This window comes from Pristiophorus japonicus, chromosome 1, assembly GCF_044704955.1.
Source record: "Pristiophorus japonicus isolate sPriJap1 chromosome 1, sPriJap1.hap1, whole genome shotgun sequence".
NCBI lineage: Eukaryota > Metazoa > Chordata > Chondrichthyes > Pristiophoridae > Pristiophorus > Pristiophorus japonicus.
The window spans coordinates 455,940,350-455,960,356 of record NC_091977.1 but is presented as its reverse complement, the minus strand read 5'-3'; the positions used below and the strand labels follow the sequence as shown (position 1 = coordinate 455,960,356).

Genomic DNA, 20,007 nt, shown 5'->3' with positions numbered 1-20,007 from the left:
TGTACCCTCCAATTCAAGCTGGTTCTCTTTTCCACAGAGGTTTATGCTGGCACTCTTTCTCTCTTTCCTCCGCCCAATTCAAACTGGCACTTGCCTTCATCCCACACCCCAAGTAGCACTCTCAGCTTCTCCCCTCGCAAAGCACTGCCTCCCGCTTCCCCTCTCTTTCTGTTCCATTTCCATCCATTTTCTTCCCTTTTCCTCCCCTCATTCATTTTCTCCCTACTTTCCCACTCACGGCCAACCATTTTTGCATGAACATTCATTTCCCCCTTCTCTTCCCCTCCATTTGCTTCTTTTTCTCACACTTTTTTGCTGCTGCTCATGGAAGTTATTTTGGTCTCTGCAAATTATAGACAGGAACTCCTGTTGTCAGCAAAATTCCTGTCTACAGAATGTAGTGCGCAGGACCAGTTCCATTCATAGCTAGACTCTCATAGGAACAATAGTGAGGGGAGAGGGGCCCCATCTATACTGATATTTAATCAGTAAATGCTGATAAGTAAACCAGGCCCACCAAACACTGATTAGCAATATCATATTGGAGCAACATTTAATTGAAGACATTTCGCAACATTAAGGGGAAAACACACACACTTCCGTAAAAGTTCCTGGCACTTTTGTTCCAACTTTGATTGGATTGCATAGCTCGCTTAAATCTTATTTAATATCAATGTAGGCTAAAACAATTTTTAATTAGTGCAAAAACTGTCAAATTCATAGTCATTTATGATGGCAATGCTTCAAGTTCTTTTTTTTTTAAAAAACAGAAATTGTGGGAGTTACTCATCGTAACAGAAGAGAATGTAATTTTAAGTACAGCAATGCAAAGCCAAAAGCTGAAATGTGATCATGTTCAGACTCGTTTACAAAACAAAAGCTATTCTATGATAGCAGCGCAAAGACTAAAGTGTTTCTAGTTTTTGATATGGTAGATATACAAACAATGTTTATAATTGCTTTAATAACTAACATAAGATCAGTCTTTTTTGGTGAATGGGTAGTTAATAAACCTAACCTTCAATATATTATTCACTCCCTTATTTTATGATTGTAATTAGGTTAAAGTCCAGTAAGCCAAGAGATTGGGTAGCGCAGTGGGTTCGCACACATTCTTATCATCCCTGAAATTCAGTTCAAAATTCATCCCAGGCATATCATAAGAACATAAGAACACAAGAAATAGGAGCAGGACATCTGGCCCCTCGAGCCTGCTTCGCCATCATGGCTGAACTTCTACCTCAACTCCACTTTCCTGGACTGTGGGATGCCTACTTGACTGTTGTAAATTTTCTAGTTCTCACACAAATTGGTATTAGTGTGTTCCTAACACAGATGAGGCTGCACACAGGGAGGTTAAAGTAACAGTGACCTCAGTCTTTAATACAACACTCCAGATTGAGGTACAGGCCTTAGGGGCTGGCTTATATACAGTGCTCCTAAGGGATGCTGGGATCCCTTGGGACTTCAGGGGATGAGCTCCCTGGTGGCGGAACATGGGAGTGCATGCTTTACAGATACACAACATCACTCCCCCTGCAAAGTCAAAGTGAAAACTATTTACAAGGTGAGGAGGTCGGGAGCCTTTCTTTCCCTGGTGGACTGCCTCGGTACAAATGTCTGTTCTAGTGTGTTGGCTGTGCCCTCGCTGGGCTGGCATGTTGTTGGCCCTGCAGGGCTGCGAGGTGAGCCTGGCCTTGCTGGGCTGTTGGGCGTGATGGGTTCGATTTCCTGGTCCGACGTGGTGTCGTTGATCCTTTGGGTGTGTGTTGTGGGCTCAAAAAAGATGGTGTCTGCTGTGGGTTGTTCATGGCAGTCTGTGAACCGCAGCCTCGTTTGGTCCAGGTGCTTTCTGCAAATTTGTCCATTGTCTAGTTTGACTACAAACACCCTATTCCCTTCTTTAGCTATCACCGTGCCCGCGATCCACTTGGGACCATGTGCATAGTTTAGCAAATACACGGTCATTCAGATCAATTTCGTGTGACACAGTGGTGCGACCATCGTTTACATTTTGTTGCTGTCGTGTATTCAACTATCATTGTAACCCATGTATAAGCTGACCTAAGTTGTACACCTTGAGAACATTGACCACAAGGGGCGAACTTGTGGGAGACACTCCTAACCTGGACTTTCAGGTATAAAAGGGGAAGCTCCACCCACCTTCATCACTTGAGGTCTTGGCAATAAAGGTAACTGGTCACAGAGTGACCTTCTCTCAAGTATGGGCCTCGTGTGCATTTATACTGTATAGTAAGGACATATCAGTTGCTGCAGCCTGCTCTCTACCTGATCATGCAGGTTGGGGTGAACCAGCGAGAGTCTGGTTTTAAGTGTCCTTTTCATGAGTAGCTCTGCTGGGGGCACCCCTGTGAGCAAGTGGGGTCTCGTGCGGTAGCTGAGCAGTACTCAGGACAGGCGGGTTTTGAGTGAGCCTTCTGTGACTCGTTTAAGGCTCTGTTTGATGGTTTGTACTGCCCGCTCTGCCTGCCCATTGGAGGCTGGTTTAAACGGGGCCGAGGTGACATGTTTGATCCCATTGCAGGTCATGAATTCTTTAAATTCGGCACTGGTGAAACATGGCCCGTTGTCACTGACCAGTATGTCAGGCAGGCCATGGGTGGCAAACATGGCCCTCAGGCTTTCAATGGTGGCGGTGACGGTGGTTCCCGACATTATTTCACATTCAATCCATTTTGAAAAAGCATCCACCACCATCAGGAACATTTTACCGAGAAACGGGCCTGCATAGTCGACATGGATCCTCGACCATGATCTGGAGGACCAGGACCACAAACTTAGTGGTGCCTCTCTGAGCGCGTTGCTCAACTGAGCACACACGATGCATTGCCGTACACAGGACTCTAAGTCAGAGTCGATACCGGGCCACCACACAGGGGATCTGGCTATTGCTCTCATCATTACTATACCCGGGTGTGTGCTGTGGAGATCCGAGATGAACATCTCCCTGCCCTTTTTTGGAAGCACTACACGGTTACCCCACAACAGACAGTCTGCCTGAATGGATAACGCGTCCTTTCGCCGCTGGAATGGCTTGATTAGCTCTTGCATTTCAACGGGGATGCTGGCCCAGCTCCTATGCAATAGTTTTTTACTAGGGACAGCAGAGGAGCTTGGCTGGTCCAAGTCCTAATCTGGCGGGCCGTGACAGGTGATTTATCATTTGCAAACGCTTCCATGACCATCAACAAGTCTGCGGGCTGCGCCACCATCAACAAGTTTGCAGGCTGCGCCATTTCCACTCCCGTGGTGGTCAATGGTAGCCAACTGAGAGCATCCGCACAGTTCTCGGTGCCTGGCCTGTGGCGGATGGTATAGTTATACGCTGATAGCGCGAGTGCCCACCTTTGTATGCGGGCTGAGGCATTAGTATTTATCCCCTTGTTTTCAGCGAACAGGGATGTGAGGGGCTTGTGATCGGTATCCAGCTCAAATTTGAGGTCAGACAGGGACTGATGCATTTTCCTTACCCCGAACACACACGCTAATGCCTCTTTCTCAATCATGCTGTAGGCCCTCTCGGCCTTAGACAAGCTCCTGGAGGCATAGGCGACAGGTTGCAACTTCCCCACAACGTTAGCTTGTTGTAATACACACCCGACTCCGTACGACGACGCGTCACATGCTAGCACAAGTCTTTTACATGGGTTATACAATACAAGCAGCTTGTTGGAGCATAAAATGTTTCTGGCTTTCTCAAAAGCAATTACTTGGTTTTTTTCCCCCATATCCAGTTCTCACCTTTGCGCAATAACACATGTAGGGGCTCGAAGAGGGTGCTTAACCCCAGTAGGAAGTTACCAAAATAGTTGAGGAGTCCCAGGAACGACCGCAGCCGTGACGTATTGTGGCCTGGGCGCGTTCCTGATAGCCTTTGCCTTTGTCTTGGCGTCTGTGGGCCGAATGCCATCCGCCACTATCTTTCTCCCCAAAAACTCCACTTCTGTTGCCATGAAGACGCATTTCAACCTCTTCAGCCGCAGCCCTATGCGATCCAGTCGCTGGAGGACCTCCTCCAGGTTTTGTAGGTGCTCGGCGGTGTCCCGACCCGTGACCAATATGTCGTCCTGAAAGACCACAGTGTGTGTGGTACCGACTTGAGTAGGTTCTCCATGTTTCTCTGGAAGATCGCTGCAGCCGACCGAATTCCAAATGGGCATCTGTTGTAGATGAACAGTCCCTTGTGCGTGTTGATGCAGGTGAGGCCCTTCGAAGACTCCTCCAGCTCCTGCGTCATGTAGGCCGAAGTCAGGTCGAGCTTGGTGAACGTCTTGCCTCCTGCCAGCGTCGCAAATAGGTCGTCTGCCTTAGGTAGCAGGTATTGGTCCTGTAGCGAGAAATGATTAATAGTTACTTTATAATCGCCGCAAATCCTGACCGTGCCATCATTTTTTGAGTACTGGAACAATCAGACTGGCCCACTCGCTGAATTCCACTGGGGAGATGATGCCCTCGCGTTGCAGCCTGTCCAGCTCGATTTCCATTCTCTCCCTCATCATATGAGGTACCGCTTGCGCCTTGTGGTGAATGGATCGTGCCTCTGGGATTAAGTGGATCCGCACCTTCACCCCGGAAAAGTTTCCAATGCCTGGCTCAAAAAGGGAAGGAAATTTGTTCAGAACCTGGGTACCTGAAGCCTCATCAACATGTGATAGTGCTCGGATGTCATCCCAGTTCCAGCGGATTTTGCCCAGCCAGCTCCTTCCGTGCAGTGTGGGGCCATCGCCCGGGACAATCCAGAGTGGTAGTTCGTGCACCGTCCCCTCATAGGTGACCTTGACCATGGCGCTGCCCAGGACAGTGATAAGCTCTTTGGTGTACGTTCTCAGTTTCGTGTGGATGGGGCTCAGGGCTGGTCTGAATGCCTTGTTGCACCACAGTCTCTCAAACATCTTTTTACTCATAATGGATTGGCTAGCACCAGTGTCCAGTTCCATGACTACGGGTAAGCCATTCAATTTTACATTGAGCATAATAGGTGGACATTTCGTCGAAAATGTGTGCACCCCGTGTACTTCAGCATCTGCCTCCTCTCTCTGAGGCTCTAAATTGCTTTGATCTACCGATCTTCCTCTGCCACGTGGTGGTTAGCAGGTTTTGTAGAGCTTGCAGCTCATTTGCAAGCTCGTTGGAGGTGCCCCATTGTTCCACAGCTCTTGCAAAAATACCTTCTGAAGCGGCATGAATAGGCTGAATGGAAGCCTTCACAACGCCAAGGTGTGAATTGCCTTGCATTCATCCTTTGTTGGGGACTCTGAGTCATCTGGGTCACCTGAGGCCTGTTGGCAGTTGCAGACTCATGATTTCTGCCCTGTACATTTCTGCTCGCAAACACAGTTCCAGTTAATTTATGAACATTGCTAGCACTTGTGTGCTGAGAGATTTGTTTGGTGTTATCACTGGTGGACATAACCGCCTGTGCTATCACAATGGCCTTACTGAGGGTCGGTGTCTCTACAGTCAAAAGTTTTCGTAGGATGGTCTCGTGGCCAATGCTCAGTACAAAAAAGTCTCTGAGCATTTGCTCCAGGTAGCCATCAAACTCACATTGTCCTGCAAGTCGCCTTAGCTCGGCGACATAGCTCGCCATTTCCTGACCTTCAGATCGCTGGCACGTGTAGAACCGATACCTCACCATCAGCACGCTCTCATCAGGTTAAAATGCTCCCGAACCAGTATACACAGCTCTTCATATGACTTATCTGTGGGTTTCACCGGAGCCAGAAGATTCTTCATGAGGCTGTAGATCGGTGCCCCGCAGACTGTGAGGAGGACCGCTCTCCTTTTTGCAGTGCTTCCTTCTCCGCCCAGCTCGTTGACTACAAACTACTGGTCTAGCCATTCGACATAGGCTTCCCGGTCCTCGCCCTCCGAGAACTTCTCCAGGATGCCCACAGTTTGCTGCATCTTTGTGTTGTATTCGTATTCTCGTCGCCAGTTATTGTGTTCCTAACACAGATTCGGCTGCACACGGAGGTTAAAGTAACAGTGACCTCAGTCTTTAATAAGACAGTCCAGAGTGAGGAACAGGCCTTAGGGGCCGGCTTATATACAGTGCTCCCAAAGGATGCTGGGATCCCTTGGGACTTCAGGGGATGAGCTCCCTGGTGGCGGAACATGGGAGTGCATGCTTTACAAATACACAATAGGTATCATGGGATGAAACTAATTGCTAAAAGGTGTTAAACAAAATGAGTCTTAGCTCAATTCCTAATGGGCAAAGTCATGTTTTGCTATGGGACCACAGTTTATTACAATTTGTGTGGGAACTAGAACATTTACAATAATGAAGTAAACACGCTATTAAATTGGAATTAAGGCACATCATTGAAACAGAGGGCAGATTATTTAAACATTTGGCTGTGCTTTTGATGTTGAACTTAGAGGACAAAAGTGGGGGAAAGAATTTCAAATTGCAGCAATTTTGGGCCCAAATTTCCCAAACCCTTTTTCCGGCGCACTCTCTCTCGAGATGCGCCGACTTCATGCGCTCAAAACGGCGCCAAAAAACTTACTGACGATTCTGGTTGCTCTGCTGTGTGTCTCGGGTCCTGGAGCGGTGTTTCTCATGGAGTGGGGGGCAGAGCTACAGCCCTGCACTGAAAACAGTGCCGGCAGCTGCGCGCATGCGCAGTGGAGTCTGTGCGCATGCGCAGCAGCTCTTTGCCCTCCCAGCGCATCCTGCAAGCTGTGAGCCGGACCCGATGCTCGCTGCCCCTATCCCTGGCCAAAGCGACGACCCGATAATCTTCAACAGCACCTCCCAATAAAACATAGGTCAGCAGGCAGCAGTGTGGAGAGAACGCTGCATTTTGTGTGGGCACGTTAAATCGTTATGACCCAACACTGATTCAGTTTTGCCTGGAGAGAAGTCCAGTCCCTCGGAGAGAAGTCCAGTCCCTCGGAGAGAAGTCAAGTTCCTCGGGGGGGGCTGAGTTAGGAAGGTAGGACTTAAGTTTCATTTTTTATTTATTTATTTTTTATTTATTATTGATGGTTTTTATGCTTCTTTAATGTTATTGTGAAGATGTTTAGTGCTTTTCAAGATCCTCTGTGCTTCCCTCCCCCGCCGCCCCCCCACCCCCCCCCAATCTCTGGCCACCTGCATTGATTTCTTAACTCTCCACAAGGGTTTCTGTGCGGCCACATACGCTGGCCTAAGTTAGTTTGGAGCAACTATTAGCTGTCCAAACTGGCTTAAATGGCCAAAACAGGCGTAGGTGGCTGGTAATGCCCCCTTTTGAAAAAAAAACGATAAACTAAAAAAAATCCTAACTAACTCACTTACACTGGTGCAAATTAAATGTGCAGATTGGGGATTTTTAAGATACTCCAGAAAAATCAAGTTGCTCCAAAAAAAAGGGAGCAACTCCTGGCCAAATTTGGGCCAATATCTTAACTTTCGACAAGGTCCCACACAAGAGATTAATGTGCAAAGTTAAAGCACATGGGATTGGGGGTAGTGTGCTGACGTGGATTGAGAACTGGTTGTCAGACAGGAAGCAAAGAGTAGGAGTAAATGGGGACTTTTCAGAATGGCAGGCAGTGACTAGTGGGGTGCCGCAAGGTTCTGTGCTGGGGCCCCAGCTGTTTACATTGTACATTAATGATTTAGATGAGGGGATTAAATGTAGTATCTCCAAATTTGCAGATGACACTAAGTTGGGTGGCAGTGTGAGCTGCGAGGAGGATGCTGTGAGGCTGCAGGGTGACTTGGATAGGTTAGGTGAGTGGGCAAATGCATGGCAGATGAAGTATAATGTGGATAAATGTGAGGTTATCCACTTTGGTGGTAAAAACAGAGAGACAGACTATTATCTGAATGGTGACAGATTAGGAAAAGGGGAGGTGCAAAGAGACCTGGGTGTCATGGTACATCAGTCATTGAAGGTTGGCATGCAGGTACAGCAGGCGGTTAAGAAAGCAAATGGCATGTTGGCCTTCATAGCGAGGGGATTTGAGTACAGGGGCAGGGAGGTGTTGCTACAGTTGTACAGGGCATTGGTGAGGCCACACCTGGAGTATTGTGTACAGTTTTGGTCTCCTAACCTGAGGAAGGACATTTTTGCTATTGAGGGAGTGCAGCGAAGATTCACCAGACTGATTCCCAGGATGGCGGGACTGACCTATCAAGAAAGACTGGATCAACTGGGCTTGTATTCACTGGAGTTCAGAAGAATGAGAGGGGACCTCATAGAAACGTTTAAAATTCTGACGGGGTTAGACAGGTTAGATACAGGAAGAATGTTCCCAATGTTGGGGAAGTCCAGAATCAGGGGACACAGTCTAAGGATAAGGGGTAAGCCATTTAGGACCGAGATGAGGAAAAACTTCTTCACCCAGAGAGTGGTGAACCTGTGGAATTCTCTACCACAGAAAGTTGTTGAGGCCAATTCACTAAATATATTCAAAAAGGAGTTAGATGAAGTCCTTACTGCTAGGGGGATCAAGGGGTATGGCGAGAAAGCAGGAATGGGGTACTGAAGTTGCATGTTCAGCCATGAACTCATTGAATGGCAGTGCAGGCTAGAAGGGCCGAATGGCCAACTCCTGCACCTATTTTCTATGTTTCTATGTTTAATGAGCACACCAAAAAAAATATAAAGAAAATAAAAGGGAAAAGTCCTGAAAGCCACACTCGTGCACAAGTCATTTACCTGCATTTTAGAGGGCATAAAACATGCAGAAAAAGGTGATTGTCCAATTGACCTTTTCCTGATATAAAAATCATCAAAAATAAAGTTTTAAAAAGTGAGCCAAAGCTGACAGTAGTCTTTGGCTCAATCAAATCCAGATTGAATGCTTTGAAGTAATGCTGCCAATCAATTCCAAGTTGGATCTATCATAATCCTGCAATCTTGTATTACAGTAGTACTAATATTTGAGTGTATGCATTTACATAATTGCAAGTTTTGTATCTAGTAGGAATAGTCGTGTCATACATCAGCAAAAATTAGAAACATTTAAGATAATGAAAGGGATAGACAAGATAGAGGCAGAGAGGTTGTTTCCACTGGTCGGGGAGATTAGAACTAGGGGGCACAGCCTCAAAATACGGGGGAGCCAATTTAAAACCGAGTTGAGAAGTAATTTCTTCTCCCAGAGGGTTGTGAATCTGTGGAATTCTCTGCCCAGGGAAGCAGTTGAGGCTAGCTCATTGAATGTATTCAAATTACAGATCGATAGATTTTTAACCAATAAGGGAATTAAGGGTTACAGGGAGCGGGCGGGTAAGTGGAGCTGAGTCCACGGCCAGATCAGCCATTATCTTGTTGAATGGTGGAGCAGGCTCGAGGGGCTAGATGGCCTACTCCTGTTCCTAATTCTTATGTTTTTATGACTGGCTAAATTGAGTATGTAGGAAAAAATTGAGCAAGCAAATCAGATTTTTCCACCCAAATCTACCATTCACTACCACAAAACAGATCAAATTGCTCAAATAATAGCTTCAAGTTTTTATCACATACAGGTTGAGCGTCCAAAATCCGGAGTTCCAAAATTAGTAATGTTCCGGAATCCAGGACAATTCGTGGCGGGGTCGTCCGAAATCCGGAAAATGTTCCGAAATCCGGACCCGCCGCTCTCCTTCCACCTCTCCCCCCCCCCCCCCCCCGCTCTTTCCTCCCCCGCCGCCCGACCCCCCCCACCCCGAACTCACCCCACCTCCGCCTTGGCCGCCCGACCTCACCCTGCCTCGGACGCCGCCCGACCTCACCCTGCCTCCCCCGCCGCCCGACCTCACCCTGCCTCGGACGCCACCCGACCTCACCCTGCCTCGGACGCCGCCCGACCTCACCCTGCCTCGGACGCCGCCCGACCTCACCCTGCCTCGGACGCCACCCGACCTCACCCTGCCTCGGACGCCACCCGACCTCACCCTGCCTCGGACGCCGCCCGACCTCACCCTGCCTCAGCCGCCCGACCTCACCCTGCCTCCTACTTAATGGCGTGGAAGCAAGTCATCCTCGTTTCGAGGGACTGCCTATAATGATGATGATGATGATGATGATGATGAAGTGTGCATTTGTCACACTTCATTACAGATGCAAAGTATTTTCTTTTAAAAAGGAAGCAAAGCATTTCATGTTAATTTTTTTCTTGACCTGGTCCCAGATATTTAGAAGCAGTTACAATTTTCCTTTTACTGACCCAAGATAATTACAACAAATCACTGTTTTGGACCTATTTAGACCAATTCCCACAGGGAGTACTTGAGTTTACAAGGAATTAAACATCACAACTGTGCTCTGGATTTAAGACCATCCTTGAGCAGTGCCACAAGAGAATCTCTAGTATTGAACACTATTACTGATCTTATTTTCTCAGGTTAAAACTTAAATTCACCAATAATTATGGGACTGGTTTATTTCTTTATAAGAAGTTCTTGTGTAGTTTTAAGCAAAATATCTTGGAAAGAAGAAAAAATAACATACCAGTTACATGCAACTGTGATCTTCCATTTTGATTGTTACTTGAACAGGCTGTGGCCATGTCACAGGCTGCAATGTTTGCCTACAAAGGAGGAAAATTAAACAATAAAAGTTGTCAAATATCCACATAATTAGCTAAATTATTGCCTTTCTCAGAGCATTTTTCATTCCTGCTCACTTAGAATTATAAAGCAGTGAAAGATTTATTTAAATAGCGCCTTTCACGAGTTCAGAACTTTGCAACACTCTTTACAGCCAATGAAGTACTTTTGAAGTGTAGTCACTCTTATAAAGTAGGAAACTCTGCAACCAATTTACACCCAACACAGCAAACTCCTACAAACAGTAATGTGATAATGACTCGATAATGGGCTAGACTTTCCACTTTGCTGGCTATTGCCCAAAAAACAGGCAATGTTCCAGCCTTGGCAATGTGTCAGCCTTACTGATCACTGGCACATCGGCCAGTTTTTGGTCCGTGATTTTCGCCTTGGCGATAGCCCAGCGATGTTAAATGGACGAAGCGATAGGCCAGCGATGTTACGTGGGCCCAGCAATAGGCCAGCGATGTAGAAGGCAAAAGCTTCTTTCGCAACCGCCTTCTGCACGTGCGATTTTTTTTTCGGTGGACAGCTTTTCCCGCGTTTTGGGAAGTCAGGGATCATCCACACATACGCAGAAGGCCATTTGTGGTGGGGGAGAGAGAGAGGAGGAGAGAGAAAGCAGTGGAGGAAAGAGAATGAGTGAAAAGTAGAAGAGGAAAAAGAGATAAAGAAAATAGATTAGAAGTGATTTATTTAAAAAACAGAGCACACAATAACAAGAGAATAGTGATATAAAAGGCAAATAGAGAAAATATAGATAAAAAGGAAAATACAATATAATGTCCTCATCGGACAGTGTGGAGGGGGGTCGCAAGAGGGCAAAGCCTTTTTCTGATGAGGCGAACGAGGCCCTCGTTCAGGAGGTGCACTCCAGGTAGGTCGAGCTAACCCGGGGTGGCATTGGGAAACCTCCACCTCGGGCCTACAGAAAAATATGGAGCCAGATTGCGGACGTCGTCTCCTCAGCGTCCCACGAGGCGAGGGGGCCCGACCAATGCCGCAAGCGTTGGAACAGCCAGATTGCGTCAGCAAGAGTAAGTACAGATTTTATATTGAATTGATGAACATGGTAATTATAATTTTAATATTAAATCTCCTGGATTGAATTATATTTTGTACACAGTGGAACACTTTTGTACATTGACTCCTGTCATTGCCGACTTCAATGGAGATTATATTCGAGAGAGATGTTTGTGTCAATCATTAGCTCCTATCCCCGATATTTGTTATAACTGTGCATAAATTGTGGATTAAAAACCCCATTAGCATATACAGTTGAAAAATTTTGTCTTTCCATGTTAGTACCTATAGCTTATGCCATACACTTTGCAACTTTTGCAGAGGAAGATATCAAACAGCAGAGCACAGCAGAGACGCACCAGGAGGGGACCCTGCTGCAAAACAGCAGCTAACTGGGATCGAGGAGCGTGCGGTGGCTCTGGTTGGGAGCCACAGTTGAGCGGCCACCTCCCGTGGATCTGCCGAGCCCTCTGATGTGTCACGTGAGTAATGGGTCAAGTAGCGTTAAAAGTAATGTAACGTCGTTTCATTACAATATACGAATGTATGCTCCTCTTAATCAATCTATCTCCGACTGATCCTGCCTACACAGCTCTCTGTGTTACTCAATTCCACATAGATGTACTACTATATGTACTAACAAATGATGCATTGTTATGTAACGTTTCATGGTCTTATTTATTGCAGTAGTGATGCTCCTACTTCGTATGTCAGTGCAGTGCAAAAATGTATACCCTTCCATTCCAATAAGCTCAATTCTGTTTTGCAGATCCTACCACATCGATGCGCATGGAGGCAAGAGCTGCTGAATCCTCATTCATGCAAGAGGTCCTAACAGGTGGCGAGGAGGAGGAGGAAGAAGACTATGAACACCAGGCCAGATTACCAACCTCTGAACTGGAAGCGAATATGGAGAAGGAGAAGGATGAAGAAACCAGCTCGTCATCTGTTGGACCTGTGGCCATAACGTCGGCATCTTCGACAGAAGAAGCAGCGGGACCAAGCGGCATGCAGCTGGCGACGCCAAGACGAACATTAATGCCCTCGCAGACCCCACGGAGGTCACGTCAACGAGTAGAGCACATGCCTACCCTGGCCGATCGCATGGAGGGCTTGGCTCAACTGTGCAAGGAGATTGTCGCGATAAGTCGCAACCATCTCCAGGCGTTTGTGGCCTTCACAAAGGCCTTCTCCCAGGTGTCACAGCAGATGCTCGTGGAGATGCGTGAGCAGACGCCGTCACCAATGCCTTGCGGCATGCATTGATGGCAGAACACGGCGCTGCACCTGAACGTGCCGTGATGCCACAGATCGCAAACGCCAGTACGTAAGCATGTCAGGAGGAAGCAATTCCTTCTGACTTGGAAGGCGATCCGCCTGCTTCGCTTTGCCCTCCTGCAGCTCCCCCCCAACAGGCAATCGTGCCACCAGCTCCCCCACCATGGCAGGAAGTCTTGCCGTTGCCAGTTACATGCCCGCGACGTCTCGGTGCCAACCGGGGACCAAATTGGGCGGGTGGGGTTAATGTATGGGGTGACAGAGGGTCTGGAGGGAAATGTGGCTGCAGGTGCTAACATCTTTTGGTTATTGTTACTGTTAATGTTTGTTGTTGTTGTTGTACTGTTTTACTGCTGGGGTGTGGTTTGGGGAGGTTGGGTGGGTGGGTTGTTGTTGTTGTTATCATAATATAAATTTTGTTTGTTAAGTAAAAATTTTTGATTACAATTGTTGTGCATTTTCTTATAATAACGTAATAGCGGTCGCAGACTAACACGTGGGCGTAGGAGGAGACCTTACAGCCGAAGAACTTACAGGGAAAAACAATCTTACCACAACTTGTCTGATAACACATGCCTTCGGAGGCTGCGCTTCTGAAAGGAGGTCATCGATGAGATATGCCAGCTCACCAAGGGGGATCTGCAGCCTACCAGCACCATCAGGACCGCACTGCCTGTTGAGGTAAAAATTGTTGTAAAACAATGGCCGGCCGGACCAGGCAAGGATGTAACGTAACTCAACGCAAACATTGTTTTGCGATAGCTGTAACTGTAACTGTGACTGTCCACAATGTAAGTTCATGCAAAGCATTCATTTATGAGCTGCTCACGCAACAGTTTTGGAGCCGAGTAATTCTCAAGGGTTTTTTCCAGTCTTGCGGGTGGGCGTGGGGGCATGGGTTCATTGTCCTCCCCGAGGTGCTCATCAGCCTCCTCCTCCTGTTCCTCGTCGTCTACCTCTTCGGCCTCCAATCCTTCTTAAGGTGTACCGGCAGCCCCATCTGGCAAATGTTGTCCTCTCCTTATAGCTAGGTTATGTAACATGCAGCACACCACAATAAACTCAGCGACTTGGTCAGGGTGGTGCTGTAGGCTGCCTCCAGAGTGGTCCAGGCATCTGAAGCGCTGCTTTAAGACTACAATTGTCTTTTCAACGATGTTGCGTGTAGCTATGTGGCTTTCGTTGTAACGCTTCTCAGCTTCAGTAACGGGATTATGCAGGGGGGCCATGAGCCAGCTGGCACGGCCATATCCTTTATCCCCCAGCATCCAACCATGGCCTTGTGGCTGACTGTCAAACAGGTCAGAGAAAGCACTCTCACGCAGAATGTGTGCATCATGGATGCTACCTGGAAAATTAGCATTAACTGCCATGATAATTTGGTTGTGGTCGACAACAAGCCGCACATTCAACGAGTGAAATCCCTTTCGGTTACAAAACTCCCTGGGTTTTGTAGAGGTGCTTTCAGGGCGATGTGCGTGCAGTCTATTGCTTCCTGCACCTTGGGGAAGTTTGCTATTCTCGAGAAACCCAAAGCCCTCCCGGTCTGTGCCTCCCTGGTCATAGGGGAGCTTATAAAGTCCATCGTGCGAGCGTAAAGGACTTGAGTCACCTGTTGAATGGAGCAGTGTGTGGCGTGCTGAGAGATACCACAGATGTCGCCAGCTGAAGCCTGAAAGGAGCCCGATGCGAAGAAGGATAATGCTGCAGTAACCTTTACCTCAACAGGCAGTGCGGTCCTGATGGTGCTGGTAGGCTGCAGATTCTCCTTGATGAGCTGGCATATCTCATCGATGACCTCCTTTCAGAAGCACAGCCTCTGAAGGCATGTGTTATCAGACAAGTTGAGGTAAGATTGTTTTTCCCTGTAAGTTCTTCGGCTGTAAGGTCTCCTCCTACGCCCACGTGTTAGTCTGCGACCGTTACGATTGACCACTTCGCTAAACCCTTCACTTAACTCAAGCTCAGACGCCAGCAGTTGTGCACTTACAAGTAATGGTAGAGAAGCTACAGGCCCCATCACTTTAATCACTATTATTATTACTTTCACTGCTGATATAAATGCCCTTTCTACTACTAAACTGACCTTTCTACTAAAATAAATAAATATAATTATAATAATAAATACAAGTTTAAATTTGTATCTGCATATATCTGTAAAATACCCTTAAATAACTCTCAAATTATTAAGCCCTCTTGTTTTAGCAGCCTCCTCCCTTCCTCCGACATTCAAAATGGCATCCGTAGTGCCAAGTTCTGTGAGGAAGGCCCGGGAAAAGCAACTATTCTCCAGCGATGTTCTTGGTGAGCGATCAGCCCGGTGACGTGCCGGCGACCAGCTCGGTGATGTGAGCCGAAAGTTGGGGGGAGAATTTTCCGGCGATGTTCCAGCCTAACTTTCTACTTTTCAGTCAAAATGGGCAAGAGCAGGCCGTTTTGGGCGATATATGGGCACTAGCCCAGCGATGTGAGATGGAAAGTCTAGCCCAATTTGTTTTAGTGATATTGACTGGGGGATAAATATTGGTCGGGACCAATGTTCCCTTTAAGTTGTGTGGCCACACAGCTCTCGGGACCTCCCACACAGCCAGCGCGTCGGCTTTTCAATGAGAAAAAAAGTGCATGCATGATATTTTGAATGGGCCGCTCATCCCCCTGAAAGGGAACACGCACCAAAAAAATAAATTAACAGGAACATTGATCAGGACACCAGGAATAACCAAATAACCTGTTTTAGAAAAGCAACTTCTGATTTAAAACGGTTTATATAATGTTCATAAAGCATCTCTGCTGCACCCTTCCTTTACCACAGTATTGTTTGTGCACTTGTGAAAATAATTGCAACCATTTCCCAAGTCATGCTGTAGTTATTTTGTTAGAAATCAACATTTTTGCCGAACCCAATATGCTGCATATAACCAGACCACAATCAAAGTACAAACTGACTGCAGGTCAGTTGATGCAAATAACCAGAAATTCCACTATGTTCAACAGAAGGTTGTGGGTTCAAGTCCCACTTAAGAGACTTTGAGCACAGAAATCTAGTCAGTACTAAAGAAGTGCTGCACGATCGGAGGTGCCGTCTTTCAGATGAAACTTAAACCTCCTCTCGCAGGTGGACGTAAAAGATAACATGACACTATTTCAAAGAAGAGCAGGGGAAATTATTCCAGATATGTTGGACAATAATAATCCCTCAATCAACATCACTAAAACAGATTATCTGGTCAATCATCATATTGCTGTTTGTGGCAGCTTTCGGTGTGCAAATTGGCTACCACATTTCCTACGTTACAACAGTGATTACACTTCAAAGGTACTTCATTGTCTGTAAAGCGTTTAGGACGCCCGAAGGTCATGGATGGCCCTACTTAAATAAAAGTCGCTCTTTCAATGCTTTATAATGATTTATTCTATGTTGGCTAAATAAGCTTGTTTCCATTGTTTCCACAAGATTAATGGTAACATGGCTTATCTTTTTCAAACTTGGTTGGGAATTCAGGGATCTAGATTCCTCAAATTTAACTTTTAACTTAGAATACGAAGTTCAGGCTGCAGCAAAAACCTGCATTTAATACACATTTCTCCAATATTTAGTCCATAGCAATAATTCAATTTTAGAATTGATTTGCACCATATATTACCATTTTGGAGAGATTGTCAGGTTTTTATACTGAATCATGTCTGAACAGCAGCTATTGCTTATGTATTTAAAATTGAATAATTTATTTTAAAAATATCCCTGTATCAGTCCATGAAATAAATCATCCTAATATGTAATGTGGCATATAAGTGAAAGATTGAATGCCTATTACTGCCTGCCATAATACCACCAATACCCAAAAAGCCCTGAAGATATGATATAGGGCTAGATTTTCGGTTGTCGGCGAAAACGGCAATTTTACATCAAAATTACTGTTTTTGCTGCGCTACCGGTTTTAGGCCTAGATTTCAGCCTTTACTTCTGCGCCATGGTCGGTAAACTCAACGTTGCACGAAGATTCGTGGCGCAAACCGCGAGTTTCAGCAACTTTAGTCCGAGGCCATTAGTGCTGCGAGAGAGGCTTTGGTGGGGGGGGGGGGGGGGGGAGGGAAACAAACAAAAAAATTGCAAAAAACATTCAAAAAACCCTTACCTACTAAATCGCTGAAAAATAATTTAGAAATAAAAACTTTAACTCACCCTTTTCTCAGGTCTTCATACTTATCGCTGCTGGCAGGGGTGCACCGCAGGTTTGACCCTGTTGGCATTCTGGGCGTGGTGGAGAGTGCCGAAATTACGATGGTAACACAATCCGTGGCACTACACGTCGTTTTACGTTGGCGCACCTCTCTGCGGCGGTACATGGAAGCGCCGCCGCAAAAAGGTGCTCGAAGATCCCGCCGACCGGGTTTTTGTCACGGAGGGTCAAAGCGCAGCGAAAACCCGGTTGCAAAGTCGGTGAAATTCTAGCCCTTAAGCTTACTACATGGCCATTGCTATATTGCTACATATTACGCAGCAATGTAGAATACGTTCCATTGCAGTAACTCACATATTATGTTAACATAACCTCGTTAAGCTTTGAGAGTTATAATACGATACAGATTCTAACACAGAATTTTCTTATTCCAATATTAAAAAATAAGTTACTTTTGAAACCTGCATATGTGTAACAGAAACACCAATAAATATAATTCACAAACACATAAATAACATTCATATTTTTACTTTCGCTGTGTATTTCTGCCAAAAGCAAGCAACCTAACATCTCTGGGAAGCAGTCAGTGCCTGCTGCAGGATCATGTTAATGATGTTCAAACAGTCTTCTATTTTTCAGTTCATATCCAAATCCCTAAAGATTATATTTACATGTGTGTACATTATATGCACTGAGAGTGGACCATAATGATTCAAATTATAATATTTACTGCATAAAAGTGTTTACATATTTTTTAAAGGAAGCTTCTTGCTAAGTTTGTACTTATAAACTACTGTTTGTTTCACTCTTTGGTACTTATAAAAGAGCCAACAGAAAACATGGGCACAGCTATCCATGGATCCTGTGGAAACTGATTGTCATCGTCCCTGTAGAATTCACATAAACAGCTGTGAAAAGAATGTTAAAAACAAAGACAAGACTCACTCCAATAAATTACTAACGACATTTACAACAGCTCCTGCTACATTGAAAGTGCCAGCATCCCTAACCACACAATGTCTGCCTGTATAACTTAACAGCTGTTAATCAACCCATTTTGCTCGAGTCAATGTTATAAGAAATTCGGTTTTCAGTGAAAGCGGTATTTTCTTCGCCAAAATTACCATTTTTGCTTCACTTCCGTTGGTAGGCCGGATATTCAGCCAATAATTTGTGCAGCGGTAAAAATCGATGTTGCACGAGGATTCACGGCGCAAACCACGAATTTTGGCAACTTTAGTCTGAGGCCAATACCGCTGCGAGAGAGGCCTTGGGAAGTGGGGAAAAACACCAAAAAAAATGGGGAAAAAAAAAAAATCACAAAACATTGACAAGATTCGCTGAAAAAGAATTTAAAAATAAAAACTTTAACTTACCTTTTTTGCAGGTCTTCATACTTACTGCTGCTGGCAGGGCTGCATGACAGGTTTTACCGTCGGTATTCTGAGCACAAAATACGGTGCTGAGAGCGCCAAATTTCGTGCGAAAATGTTATTTCGAGTCTTGCACGGCGGCGCTTCTCTCCCCAGCAGTAAGTGGAAAGCGTTGTCACAAAACGTCACCGAATTTCCCGCCGACCAGTTTTTCACCAAATATGATGAAATATCACCAAAAACCCAGTTGCAAAATCAGCGAATTTCTAGCCCCAAGGTGTTTGCAGATTGTCGGGAGGATTAAAAAAAAAAATTCTCAGGATATGGGAAATGCTAGTGAGGCCACATTTGCTGCCCAGTCCTAGCTGTCTCTTCCTTGAACCACTGCAGTCCCTATGATAATGGTGCTCCTACAATGGTGTTCGGTACGTAATTCCGAGTTACTGATCAAGTAACGATGAAGTAATAGGAATAAAAACAAAAAATATTCATTTCAAACATTTGTCAGTTCTGACGAAGGGTCATTGACCTGAAACGTTAATTCTGTTTCTCTCTCCACAGATGATACCCGACCCGCTAAGATTTCCAGCATGTTCTGTTTTTATTTCGGATTCCAGCATCTGCAGTATTTTGCTTTTGAAGGAATAGGAATACATGTACAAGACAGGATAGTGTGTGACTTGGAAGAGAATCTGCAAGTAGTGTTTGTATGACATGGTTGCTCTTGTCCTCAATGGTAGGAGACAAGAGCATCAAGAGATGACCCCACCCAACCCGGTCATCAAAATCCACCGCGCGGCCTTGGACAATGTGGACCACTTTCCATATCTCAGGAGCTATTATCAGCAAGGGCAGGCATCGACGAGGAGATCCAACATCGCCTCCAGTGCGCCAGCGCAGCTTTCGGTCGCCTGAGGAAGAGAGTGTTCAAAGACCAGCCCTCAAATCTGGCACCAACCTTATGGTCAACAGGGCTGTAGTGCTACCCGCCCTCCTGTATGGCTCAGAGACGTGGACCATATATAGTAGACACCTCAAATCGCTGGAGAAATACCACCAATGTCTCCGCAAGATCCTGCAAATCCCCTGGGAGGATAGACACAACGTCAGTGTTCTCGATCAGGCGAACTTCCCCAGCATCGAAGCACTGACCACACTCGACCAGCTCCGTTGGATGGGCCACACTGTCTGCACGCCCGACACAAGACTCCCAAAGCAAGCGCTCAGAGCTCCTACATGGCAGGCGATCCCCAGGTGGGCAGAGGAAACATTTCAAGAACACCCTCAAAGCCTCCTTGATAAAGTGCAACATCCCCACCGACACCAGGAGTCCCTAGCCAAAGACCGTCCTAAGTGGAGAAAGAGCATCCGGGAGGGTGCTGAGCACCTCGAGTCTCGTCGTCGAGAGCATGCAGAAAGCAAACGCAGGCAGAAGGAGCATGCAGCAAACCAGACTCCCCACCCACCCTTTCCTTCAACGACTGTCTGACTCACCTTGACAAAGACTGTAATTCCTGTATTGGACTGTACAGTCACCTGAGAATTCACTTTTGATTTCGGGGGACTGCCTATGATGATGAGAGATAACAGGAGAGGGCGA

General features: G+C 46.2%; 1 protein-coding gene across 5 annotated transcripts in view; it reads right to left on the bottom strand.

Annotated features, from left to right (window-relative positions):
* Positions 1-20,007, bottom strand: part of LOC139276100 (NEDD4-like E3 ubiquitin-protein ligase WWP1) — a 298,242-nt gene that overhangs the window by 145,187 nt on the left and 133,048 nt on the right. For 4 of the 5 annotated variants that reach the window (XM_070893584.1, XM_070893611.1, XM_070893601.1 and 1 more), the window contains exon 2: positions 10,455-10,533. In XM_070893584.1, the coding sequence (XP_070749685.1) occupies positions 10,455-10,512 (58 nt within the window). In that variant the 5' untranslated portion in view covers positions 10,513-10,533. Of the gene's footprint in view, positions 1-10,454; positions 10,534-13,405; positions 13,488-20,007 lie in introns of those variants that run through there. The other variant, XM_070893592.1, reaches the window with a different exon arrangement.